Below are 11,687 nucleotides of genomic sequence, written 5' to 3' on the forward strand. Positions count from 1 at the left end.
TTCTACAATGTAAAGTTTTTTGTAGCATTCATAATCATTCATGTTAAAAGTTTTCTTTTTTTCCCGGTTTTATTGACAAGGCTGAGTAAAAATGGACACAAACACTTACAAGCACACATCTTTCAGCTAAAATTTTAAATACAAACAGAGTTGGTTGTTCCGAAGGCTTCATCAAGTTAAATATTACCCATGAGTCTGAAATTTCCACTGAGCTGCTGTTGGATTAAGAGGTTATAAACGCTCTTATCTGATCAACCATTACAAACACAGTGAGTAAGAGCAGCAGTTGCAGTGTCTGAGTACTGATATTCATGCATCACACAGAGACTCTATCGGGGTAAATCAAAGAATTAGAAAAACCACACAACCTCTTTAAGTTTACATCCAAACTTGGAAAAATGTGAAATAAAGTACGGTAATAACATGTTAATGCTTTACGACAGACTGAGACAAGGGACTGTTCTGCAAATTTCTTTCATGTTTATTGGAAGAAAAAGATTATTTCAAGATCGTGTAGTTAACCAGACACAAGCATGTAAAATATTCCTTCGTAGGCTTACACATCTGAAGGTGGAGTTTCAGCTCTCCAAGTACATGTTACATGAATCCTCATTGACAATATTAAACAAAAGTTTCAGTGCAAAATACAATCCATAGGTTTGACTGAGATGAAACATAAACTACCTATGAAAAGATACACACGAATACAAATGACAAACCAGTAAGAAACTCCATTGCTGCCACGTCTCGAAGTACCTTCACCATTGTATCTACAAAGAAAACAAAATCTCACATTTGTACAGAGATTTACAAGCCCTGATCCATGAATGCATTGTACAGAGCACAAAGGTAAATATGTCAACTGTCCTTCTGAAATGAGAAAGGGAGCCACTTAGGTTTCTGATGTGCAGGCGAGCGACTCTTTGCAGATTCTTAATCAACAATTTGGGCTGATCTGTAAGCCTCCATGGTGATGTCATTGACAAAAGTGGACTTGGTCATCCCTTCCTGTAGGAAAAATAGAATAATTTGAGGTCATGTAAAAACTAATTAAAGTGACATTATAATTGTCTGTCTAGTTCAGTATATTTAAGTTTCCGATGGTCTTCTTCCCTCTGTGTTTCTTCATAAGTAACCGACTGGTTTCCTCGGCTTTATCACTTTTACTTTCATGAGATCAACGCCGATTGTTTCTCTCCAGGTTTCTCACAAATACCCCAGAGAGGTGTGGACCTTTGTGTCAGATGTCAGAGACACACCCAAACCCTGACAAGTCTTGGCACTTACGCGTAAACTGTGACTCACCTTTTTCAGGAAGCTTTGCAAATCTTTATCTGACCAGATTATGTAGAGAAGAATACTTGCAGCTTTTTTGGACTTTGGCATAAATCTTAGAAAAAGCACAGAACATTAAAAGTTAGATTTCAGATTAGACTAAGGAACGTTTAGGACATATCTATAACACAGTCTGCTTTAGACATATTTATAAAGAAAACTGTTTGTCTTTGGGACATGCCAGCTTACTGGTTATTGCTTAAGCCAGTCAGTGATTTTATGAGTTTGTCTTTCAAATACTTCTTGGACATCTTGGGTTCCTTTGTGATCAGGCAGCCGGCAGTCTGACAAGCCAATGCTAAGTTGTCATCAGAATCATGTGCTCCGCTGGGACCTTGTCCGATGAGATCCAGCAGTTCTGGCAGGGCTTTGACACCTGTAGAGACAAAACCAATAAAGCAGTTGGGACTGTTTCTCAAACACTTGTAAAACTGGCATTGCTGCAGCAACATAAGGGCAAAGTGCCTGGAAGCCGTCGTCTCATTACTAAATCAATTTCTATATTAGAAGCTTATAAACCAGATGTAAAATTAGAGTTTGGACTTTTTTCTTACCAATGGTACTTTTCAAGTCTGGGTTTTTCATCATGTAGTTTATCAAAGTCAGAATGTTCTTCTGCAAATTTACTTTGCTTGACCTCACAAGGGGGCTGAGGATCTTCATGCCATCCAGTTTCTTCACAATAATGTGACTTACAACATTGGAGACCTGAAAAAAAACACACCAGAAAAGCTCCTGAATTCACAAAATTACTGTGTGCAAACATTTGCATGGCTCTTTAATGTGATTCAGAAATGTTTATTTAAAAAAAAGAAATCAAACGTTCATAATGTTCTGAGAAATACTTTTAATATTTTCTGAGTAACATGTTCTCATTACTGCTTGTTTTAAATTTTAAGCAGTTCACCAGCTGGCTGGAAGCTGTAAAAACTGTAGATTTTTGTTAAAAACTGCATCTGCTTTCAAGCACATATATTTGGTTTATAGGAAATATTAAAGTCTCATGTGTATATGCTAAAAATACATAGGCAGAAACGTTCGCCCTGCTTTGTCATGCCTGAGCGTTTCATTAGAAAATGATGACTCATCAACCTTTTCTTTTTTTGAATTGTGTGGTTACACATATTTCATGCCTGAAATATTTTCCAATTATGTACAAAAACATTCTTCAAGGTTTTTTTTTTCTTTCAAGGTGATGCTACTTATAGAGTCCAGGATTTAATGATACTGACCACTTCATATTTTGTTTTTGCAAACTTAAGATTTCCAGTGTTTACTTTTCAATTGGACACTATATTAATTGTAGGCATAATTAGAGGTTTTTGAGAGTTTGGGACAGCCTCAGAGCTTTTCTTTAGCAACGGAGAGAGAATGCTTGCTTCAGGGACCTAGTGAAGCCGATATAGTAGGACATTCCTGAACAGAACCTGCACTATTGAGCATTTTAGAGTGAAGAATTAAAAAAAACAAAACATGTTTACGTGCAATATTATTGAAAGTAAAAGGATAAAAAGAATATTCTACAAATTAAAAGTTTTGGTAACTTATATTCAACTCTATGATAATTGCTGCGTCTTGATCAGAACACTGACAGGTCAGGCCAGCTTTCATGACTTAGTTACTAAAAATCCTTCAAGGGTATTAGCAATTTAGATTCAGGAATGAATCTTTTCTCTATCATTTGTGTCCCGAGGAGACAGTGGCTTTTCTAGATATCACAGTTGCTGACATAAAACTAGGGGTGTAAGAATTATTTGATTTCACCGTTTAGAGGATTTCTATTCCTGCTATTTAACCAGATCGATCTGTCTGAGGCAAATCGAACTATTCCATTTCAAATTTGTTTAAAAATGAAACAAATTGATTATTTCGATACTGGAAAATACAATTTGGATTGAGATATGGTAGGTTTATTTACTGTAGCTATAACGTAAAAACGACCAAGTGCATCACGGCGGACAACATTGTGATGACAGCAAAAACTGATCAAGTCATCATTCCAGTCCAATGTGTGGAAACACTTTGAATTTAGCAAAGACATGTGACCATACAGTCTGGTAGAATGTTTTAATAATGTTCTGTTTGTATTATGTTGATGTAGAAAAACAACAGTGGGCTGAACTTTATGAAACTAAAATGAGAATGGATTTACCATTAATTCGTTTTTACCTGTTTGTTTGTACACATATTTAATATACACTTGATTATCTTGCGAGAAATAATCTGGAAAACTTCACCTGCACTGTTCAGTGCCCAGGTATTTATCTCTGAGTCACACTGGTTGAAGTTTTGGCTAAAGATGTCCTGGATCCATTTTAGGTTAGTGAATCATTAAAGCACCAACCAAAACAAATCAAAATGTAACTTTTATTTGTCTCCATTTGTTGTTTCAACTGAAAACAATTAAGAAAAAGGTGGTAAATAAGGTCTCAGTTCTTACGGTGCCTTCTTGTGCGGTCAGATTCCGCATTGCTCCACAGCACGCTTCCTGTGTTTCTTCTCGCTGACTTGTTTTAAGCAGAGACAGGTAACTTGACAGCGTTGTGGAGTGAATCAACCAGCCAGCCCCGCTAGCCTGTGATTCCTCGACAACTGGGTAGTCAAAACAAGGCTGTGTGAAAAAGATGGGGAAAAGTGCTTACTCTAACACATCAGCGCACACTGTTAAACAGAAACGCTCTGCAGAAATGCAGCATTCCTTTGAGTAAATAAGGAGACTCATTTGAGATGATGTTGCTAGACAACCGTCTAAACAAAGGCTTTCCCTTGGTGACACATTCTGCTTTTAAAATAACTGGGTGTGCCAACATGTTGTGGCCCACGTTCAAAATCGGTAGGACAATTTCAAAACAAACTCCCAGAGTGCTAAGCCTCACTGTCACTATGACTCACCTAAACTGTTATTATAACAAGAAAAACGTCTAGACAAACTGAAAGAGACTTCAGTGGAACTTTGATAAAATGTTACAGACCCACTTCAGATGAAAATCTTGTGATATTTTTCTCATAATGGAGAGCATATATAAAGAAAATTCAGCTAAAAATTGCAATTCTGAGTATTCTTTATTAATTGTTGTAAATCAGGGGCAGACGCAGACATGCAGTTGGAAAAAGCTCCCTGCTGCGCTCCATTCTGATGCATCCCCTTGAAGACGACTAGATTCATGCATGTCTTCATTTTCATCATCCAAGCTGGCTCAAAACTGTACGGCTGCACTGGCATTGTGAGGCTGAGGTGTGAGGCTGTAAGCTAGCAGGACAGAGTGTAAACAGATGGATGACGGTCAGTAGGGCGGGCTTTACTCTGCACCAACTGTCCCGTTCACAAGTCAGAAGTGAATTTATATTGAACTCCTGCCGCTCTACAGAAACTATGTCTTAGAAAATGGTAGTTTTTTTTGGCCAAAAACAGCTTAATCCTAGCTAACGGACCACTGGGAACATCTTTAAAATAGATCCAAAGATGATCAAAGTGGGACTTTTAACATTTGGGCAGTGGTTTTATTGTAAATCAAGCACTCACCTCAAGCTCGGGCCCTTTGTTTGGTGAACTAAAGCAGCTCATAATGCTGGTGTTGTCCTTCGGGGTCGGGGTGTTGGCCAAGGTTAACATCCTACTGAACAAACCTGGAGCCTCTTTTTCCAAATTGAACGTCAAATTATGCAGCACGCCCACACAGTTTTCCACAGACTGGGCACACAGGGAGGAAAAGAATGGGTAAAAAGCATCAAACTTAACCAAAGCGATACATTCTAGTCTCAAGCTTTTATTTTGTAATGTTTGTGTTAAAGCAACAGTAGACTTTAATTCATAATAATATAAATGGAGAACATTGTATGTATTTTTGTTACCTCACTGTATGAAGTGTATAAAGGATTTCACTGAGCTTCTCTTAAAGTTACTCAAGCTTCAGCTGCATTTGTTTATCTTCTTATCCTGTCTTCATTTACCTAAAGGTTTTGAATATTATTGCGCCCTAGAAAAGATACTTGCAGTACCTTACAAGAGCAACTATAATTGTTTCTTCTCACCAGATCATTAGGTCTTTCTGCAGACACGCATTTTTTAATGTAACTGACTAAAGAATTGATCAATTGGGGTTGTGTCCTCATGGAATGTCGGCTGTTTCCCCGAGCACTGCTGAGGTTTCTGTGGATCAAAAACAAGCTTATTTAATGCACTGATGATTTAGAGAATTAATACAAGCCTGAACACTTCAAATAACAAAAGTAAATGCCAAGTGGTTAATTCTTTTAATAAAATTATCAAAGTTATATGGCTAATATCAGTGTCGACATTATAAATTGATTTAATTTCAATTCACAAGTTCACGATTCAATTCAATTCTGAGGAGTTTTTTTATTTAAAACCAATTGTATTTGGCAATAAAGTAAAACCAGTAAATACTATCTTAATAAATGAAGATCTTTCATGAATGAAATTATAATGCATTAAAAATTAGTGAAAGCATGTCTTTGTCTTAATAAAAGCAAGAATTACTGTAATAAATCAGTTTGTGACTGTAATAAATACATTTCTTCGATAAAAATCAACACAGTATGGATTAAACCATTTTGGCTCAAGACAAGGACACATAAATGTTTTTTCGATAAAGGATGAAATAGTAAAATGAATGTGGCTACACTTAACTGAAAGATCAACTGTCAAACTAAATTGCTGATTATTTTCCCTAATGGGCAAATCACAAAATACAGATCTTCTGTAGTGAGATTTCCTGCCAACCAACAACAGAACAAACAACTGAAAAGCACTTCTGTTCATTTATATTATTCTGCTCAAAGAGAATAAATTCTGAAAGAAGACAATCATTGGCCAAAGTCATGGTATGCGCTCTGCTTTAGCCATGTATTATTTTATTGTTTGATTTACCGAAGACATCCTGTAGCGTGATAAAAGACATCGGAGTCCCGTTCTGAGCTTTTGGTGTGGTTGGCTGTGTCAGGCGAGATGACACGTTCCATCAAGACAGGGAGAGCACTTTTCAGCAGCTCAGGTCTCAGGTTGTCTGATGAGGACAAATTCCACAAAAGGCCTGGAGAGAAACAGAGAAACGTGAGCTGCTCGGTCCATGCCTTCATTCCACACTGATTCACTCTGAAGTTATTAGTTGACATTTTGTCTTGATATTAAACATTGTCAGAACATTTTCTTTTCTCAACCTGTTTTTTTTAATCAACATGCATGTTTCTTTGCCTGTGGTAACACAAAATGTAACTACATTTTCAGCAGGAACTTTCAGCCACAAAAATCGAATTAAATTTGATTGCAATATTTTAAAATCTTTGAGTCACGTAGTTGACCCACATGGGAAAGTGTTCCCCAAAGGGCAGCATTGTGTTTCTCAAAGTGCCAGGACCAACAGGATTGTGTTACACTTCACACTGGCACTCTCTGTCTGACTTGTTGGTTTGGTTTTGCTGTGTGCATGCATGTATCAGGGTGAGCCCAGATTTCCCTCAGTTCTAACATGTACCTGTTAGCTGTTTGTGCAGGTCAACAGAGTCTGACGCTTTGAGCTGCTCCACAGCCTTTGTGATGCCTCCGCAGCGATGGATCTCCTCCTTATTACTGTCACTTTTAAAAGACAAGTTACGCAGCGCCGCAGAGGCCGTCAGACTTACTCTGGCGCTGGAGCTGCACATCAGAGCTACTAGCGCCGGGATGCCCCTCAAGTGTAAAACCTGTAACGTAGAAAGGTTTTAGGATTAACTACAGGGAAACTCGTGAGTTCAAAAACAAGAGCAAATACTTAAAAAATATTCAATACTACGTCTACTACATTAGGCGTTGGTTATTTTGTAGGGGTGTTTGAAGCCACGATTCCAGTGTCGTGGGAATATGGAGAGAAAAAAGTCTTCCTGGATTTTTGTGTGTGTGTGTAATACTTGATTTGTAACTTGTGCCTGCCTGTTTGTGTGTAACTTTGGATTTGTGTGTGCGTAAAACTTGATTTGTAACTCATATCATACTTCGTGTACTGTGTACACTCAAATGTCGAAAACGTACAAATACAAAATACAATTTACGCTCACACAACTTGAAATTACAGCAGAATATCTATGTACAAATTCAAAACGGCTCCTACGCATACATATCTTTAAAAGGTACACACAAATAAATCGCCTGATAAAAACAGACAAAACCACAAAGTGGTGCATACTATTTAAAGATCTGTATGCATAGGAGCCGTTTTGAATTCCTATATAGTTTTAAGATGCTTTAATTCAAAGTTGTGCGTAAATTGTATTTCGTATTCGTAAATTCTTGATATTTGAGTGTACATATGAATAGAAATGTATTGTATGAGTTACAAATCAAGATTTACGCACACAAAAAACCAGTGAGACTATTTTTTCTGCATATGGGAATTTCCCTAGATGTCTGTGTGGAAAACTGTACATCAATACTGACTAGATTAGAAAATAGGCATTGCGTTTGAATAGAATTTTTTTTAAATTTAAATTAAGTTTGTATAAATCATCCAAGTTTTAACTATCAGAACACAAATAGTCTACGTGAAATGTTAATACTTATTAGGTTTGTACCTCAGCAAAGGGAGGACATCATATTCTGCGTAAAAATTTAAAAAGAAATTAGTAAAGGTGTGTCTAAATTGTATTAAAATCCAGGGCACTAGATAGTGTTTTAGGGGTTAGGGAGCCGCAACGGAATTCAGACATTAGCCAATAAAATGCTTTTATTTTGAAAAAAATCTAAAAGGTGTTTTGTATTAAAGTTAAAGTAAAGTTTTTTTTGATCCAACTGTTTACTTCCTACATGCTGCTGCCAACAAAATGCTCTCCAAATCCTGCCTACGCCTAATTAATGTGTGTTTCTTACTCAGCATTACACTCAACTTTTAATCTCAGTAACAAAAGGACACACCTCATCTGTGTTACCGTTTTCTAAACTTTCACACACAGCTCCTGTTCTGCAGATAGACTAAAAAAAATCACTTAAGCTACTCTAATGGTTTTTAATTAGCTTTAAATAAAACAAGTTTTCTGTTGTTGAAACATAACCAATCGGGGCATCTCTTCAGACACAGTTGAGATCATAAACATCTTTTTAGAAAACCACAATGTATTTGTTTGTGCAAATGGCAAATGGCAGTAAACTCTAAAATACATATGGCGGACTAATTTTGGCAATTGCCTATAGATCTTCAATTATCCCAGGTAAAGGTGCTTCTTAAGCAGAAATAATGAGATAAAGTGAAGACATAAAAAATGAGGTGAACTACCTCCTCTTTAGCGTTGTCATCAGTATAGGTTCTGTGCTGGATGTAGGAAGTGCCGCAGTACTGATAATGCTCATTCTCACTGCTGAGAAACTCAACAGCCTCCTTCATGGTAATATCTGCGATGCCACTGTTTCCATTCATCCTGTGAGGAATTACAAAAATATTAAAAGTCAACTAAATAAATAGAAGCATAACATTCTGATTAAACTTATATTCATGAGACAACAGAAGAATTGGAACCCTGTTGGGTTATTTTCCACTAACCCAGAGTGTCCTTTGCTCTTGGACGTAGATTCGATCACAGAAGGTCTTGACTGTGTTCTGTTGACGTTAGTCTTACTGTAAATGAACTGGCCATTCATTTTGGTCTTAGCAGAGCCGTTTGCAAGATGCAGAGGCTGAGGATGTGGGATGGAGCCAGTGATATACTGACTGGTGCTCCTCTGTGCCAAGTAGTTGCTGGTTTTGGAGACGTTTCTCTGTGGCGGGACAGTGGGTTGTACCACGGAGCGCCGGCAGACCAGATCCGGCTCGCTGCGACTGGTGTTTCTCTGCCCCACTGGTGGGACATCCCCAGGGCCATAGCGTCTCTCATGGTGATAGGCAGACGCATATTTTTTGGCAGCGGACACTTTGGCACTGTTGGCTATCTGTCTGTTAATGTTTTTCTCAAACATGTGCTGCAGAGTCAAGAGAGAAAAAAATAGTTTGCTGTATAAAGTATAAGCAGCCACAAAAAACACAATTTCAATTCAAGTTGCAAAAGATTATTTTAGTATAAAACCCTTTGGTGCAATGACTGGCACCTCATTTTAGAGGGTTACATCTTTCTTTAATTTTTTTTTCTTTCAAAGATTCTGGGTGATCTGTAAACAGCTTTTGCACATTAAAAAATTTTATTTCATGTAATATTTATCTATTTCAGAAAATCTATTACTTTTTCAATTAAAAGTTAAAGAATAACACCCATATTATGAAAATCTAATTTGTAATTTTTCTAGATTTCAACATATTTTCACATAAGAACTAAAATGAGAGAAAACATAGCTGTATAAACAATTGGACCTTTCAGAAATCAATCTACATCAAGTCTTTGGCAGAACAGGTTTGTGGAAGAATTTCACTAAAAAGAGTGAATTTCTGTGGGTTTCCATAGAAGCTTTATGAAGGGCTGTTCTGCACATCAAGCGGAAAAACAATACAAAAGCCCCTCTGTTGTGTCTGAACTCCTTATACACTCTCAGATGGACGTTTGTAGAAGCAGAAACGTTTTTCAATAGGAGAAGATTTCCAGCAAAAAGGAGGAATTTTTCTGCAAAGTCATAAATCATATGTTGGTTGTAAGCATTTTATGGCCCTTCGGCTTGTCTTGTTTTACACAGAATAATCATGTTTAAAGATTTAACAACAGGAAATGGAATCCAAAACATTTTAAAGCAACAAACTAAAAAAATAAAAATCACCTCGTGTTATTACATATTACATATTACATCCTAGAAGAAAGGGGTCATATTTGAAAACAAAAAACATTTCTGAAAGTTAAATAGCAAATAATTAAAAAAAAAATTGACTTTAGACATTTACCATTCTGTAAGGTAACTTTGTGTAAATATATCATAAACTGAGTAAAATTGTTTTTATGCAAAATAATAGGCACTTATATATCTAAAAATGATTATATAAGTGAAATGCAGCTGTTTAGCACATACAGTGACTCCAACAAATCAAGGGTAGCTCATATTTCTCCCTATCTAATCTAAACTGTGAATAATTTATAACTTTATGAAAACTTATCTTTAAGACAACAAAAAAGATCATTTGTTATTCACTGCAGGCTCTCCACTCATCAACGAAAAAAAGACCATATGTTTCACACATCAAACAAATTTCAACTCACACTTTTTGAGTATCCATTGCCATAAAAGAGGCTTCCATTGAACGAAATCGACTTTGCAGAATCCACAAACACAGAGTCATCCAAAGGGCCTGGGGAGAAATGTCAGCTTTTATCAGGTGTTATCTTATGTACAGAACACATCTTATTAGAAGCAGAAGATTTATTGTCTTTGAAAGGAAAAAAAGATCATGGCAGTAAAACTTTATGACCTTTTAGAGTAAAGTAAAGAGAGAGTAAAGAGACAAGGGACAGAAAAACTATAGATTTGACAATCGGCAGCAGCATATAAGCAGAGTTTTCTTAACATTTAACGCGACAATTATATATTGAAAAGATAAATTTTTAGTTTATTTGTGTGCAAAAATGTTTTGTTTTTCTTTTTCTAAAACCATAGCACTAAATAGACTTGACAAAACAGCGGTGGCCCTGCAGGAGCCCCGTCCTGCTCTTACTGGTTGGGGACAGAGGCGCAGATCCGCTCCTGCTGCTGCTGCTGAGGAGCCTGGACTTGGTCCTCCTGACCGTCAGCACTTGCTCCCGGACCCGCTGCTCCCCCGTCAGCTGCTTGTGGCGGGACGGCAGAGCCAGCGACGTGTCGTCCACGTTTACCAGCGCCGTGACACTTTTCAGCGCGTCCAAAGTCGACATGTTGACCTGCGTCCGGACGATCTGAAAATGGAGAGGCGGACGGGAGTTTGTGCCGAGTGAGGGAAAGAAAAAAAAAAGAAAAAAACAGCGCACCTTGCCCTGTCCTGCGCCAAGAGGAAGACCGCGCCCAGGAAGACACAATAGACCTGAAAGACTGGACTGCCGCTCACTCTCGTTTTCTGTCTTTCTTTCTGCGTGCCTGGACGCATATGTCTATAGAAGCAGCTATGGTGGAGTTTCTACTGTAGAACCAAACTTCCTGACTGACTGCTGCCATTTTTGGAACGTCTGCACACAAGTGGAATTAAGCACCAGTGAAAAACTATGCATGAGCCAGCCCTAACATAATACTTCAGTAGAGAGAGAATACACGTTCACAATGGTGGACATGTATTATTTAACAATTGACTTGATTGATGAATCGATTTCTATTGCTACCATCCAACCAGATCGATCTGTCTGAGGCAAGTTGTTATTCAAATCGACCTATACCATTATAAAAATCCTTCAAAACGAAATAAATGTATTATGTCAATATTGGA

General features: G+C 37.4%; 1 protein-coding gene across 1 annotated transcript; it reads right to left on the reverse strand.

The window, feature by feature from the left end:
* Nucleotides 1-114: 114 nt before the first annotated feature.
* On the reverse strand, nucleotides 115-11,455 carry LOC101168700 (plakophilin-1). Its single transcript, XM_023954930.1, has 13 exons — nucleotides 10,950-11,455; nucleotides 10,498-10,586; nucleotides 8,865-9,280; nucleotides 8,601-8,742; nucleotides 6,831-7,038; nucleotides 6,227-6,389; nucleotides 5,368-5,485; nucleotides 4,859-5,026; nucleotides 3,776-3,946; nucleotides 1,890-2,043; nucleotides 1,525-1,711; nucleotides 1,306-1,390; nucleotides 115-1,008 (listed from the first exon to the last, which is right to left on the reverse strand). The coding sequence occupies exons 1-13, from the start codon at nucleotides 11,143-11,145 to the stop codon at nucleotides 934-936; spliced, it is 2,172 nt and encodes a 723-aa protein (XP_023810698.1). The 5' UTR covers nucleotides 11,146-11,455; the 3' UTR covers nucleotides 115-933.
* Nucleotides 11,456-11,687: the final 232 nt, after the last annotated feature.

Source organism: Oryzias latipes, chromosome 5 (assembly GCF_002234675.1).
Source record: "Oryzias latipes chromosome 5, ASM223467v1".
Classification (NCBI taxonomy): Eukaryota; Metazoa; Chordata; class Actinopteri; order Beloniformes; family Adrianichthyidae; genus Oryzias; species Oryzias latipes.

Coding starts and splice junctions, on each gene's coding strand:
- LOC101168700 (XM_023954930.1), bottom strand. CDS start 11,145: ATGTCGACTTTGGACGCGCTGAAAAGTGTCACGGCGCTGGTAAACGTG. Junction 5,027..5,367: donor CAGAAAGACCTAATGATCTG/GTGAGAAGAAAC, acceptor CTGTGTGCCCAG/TCTGTGGAAAACTGTGTGGG. Junction 1,009..1,305: donor TGCAAAGCTTCCTGAAAAAG/GTGAGTCACAGT, acceptor TTTTTCCTACAG/GAAGGGATGACCAAGTCCAC.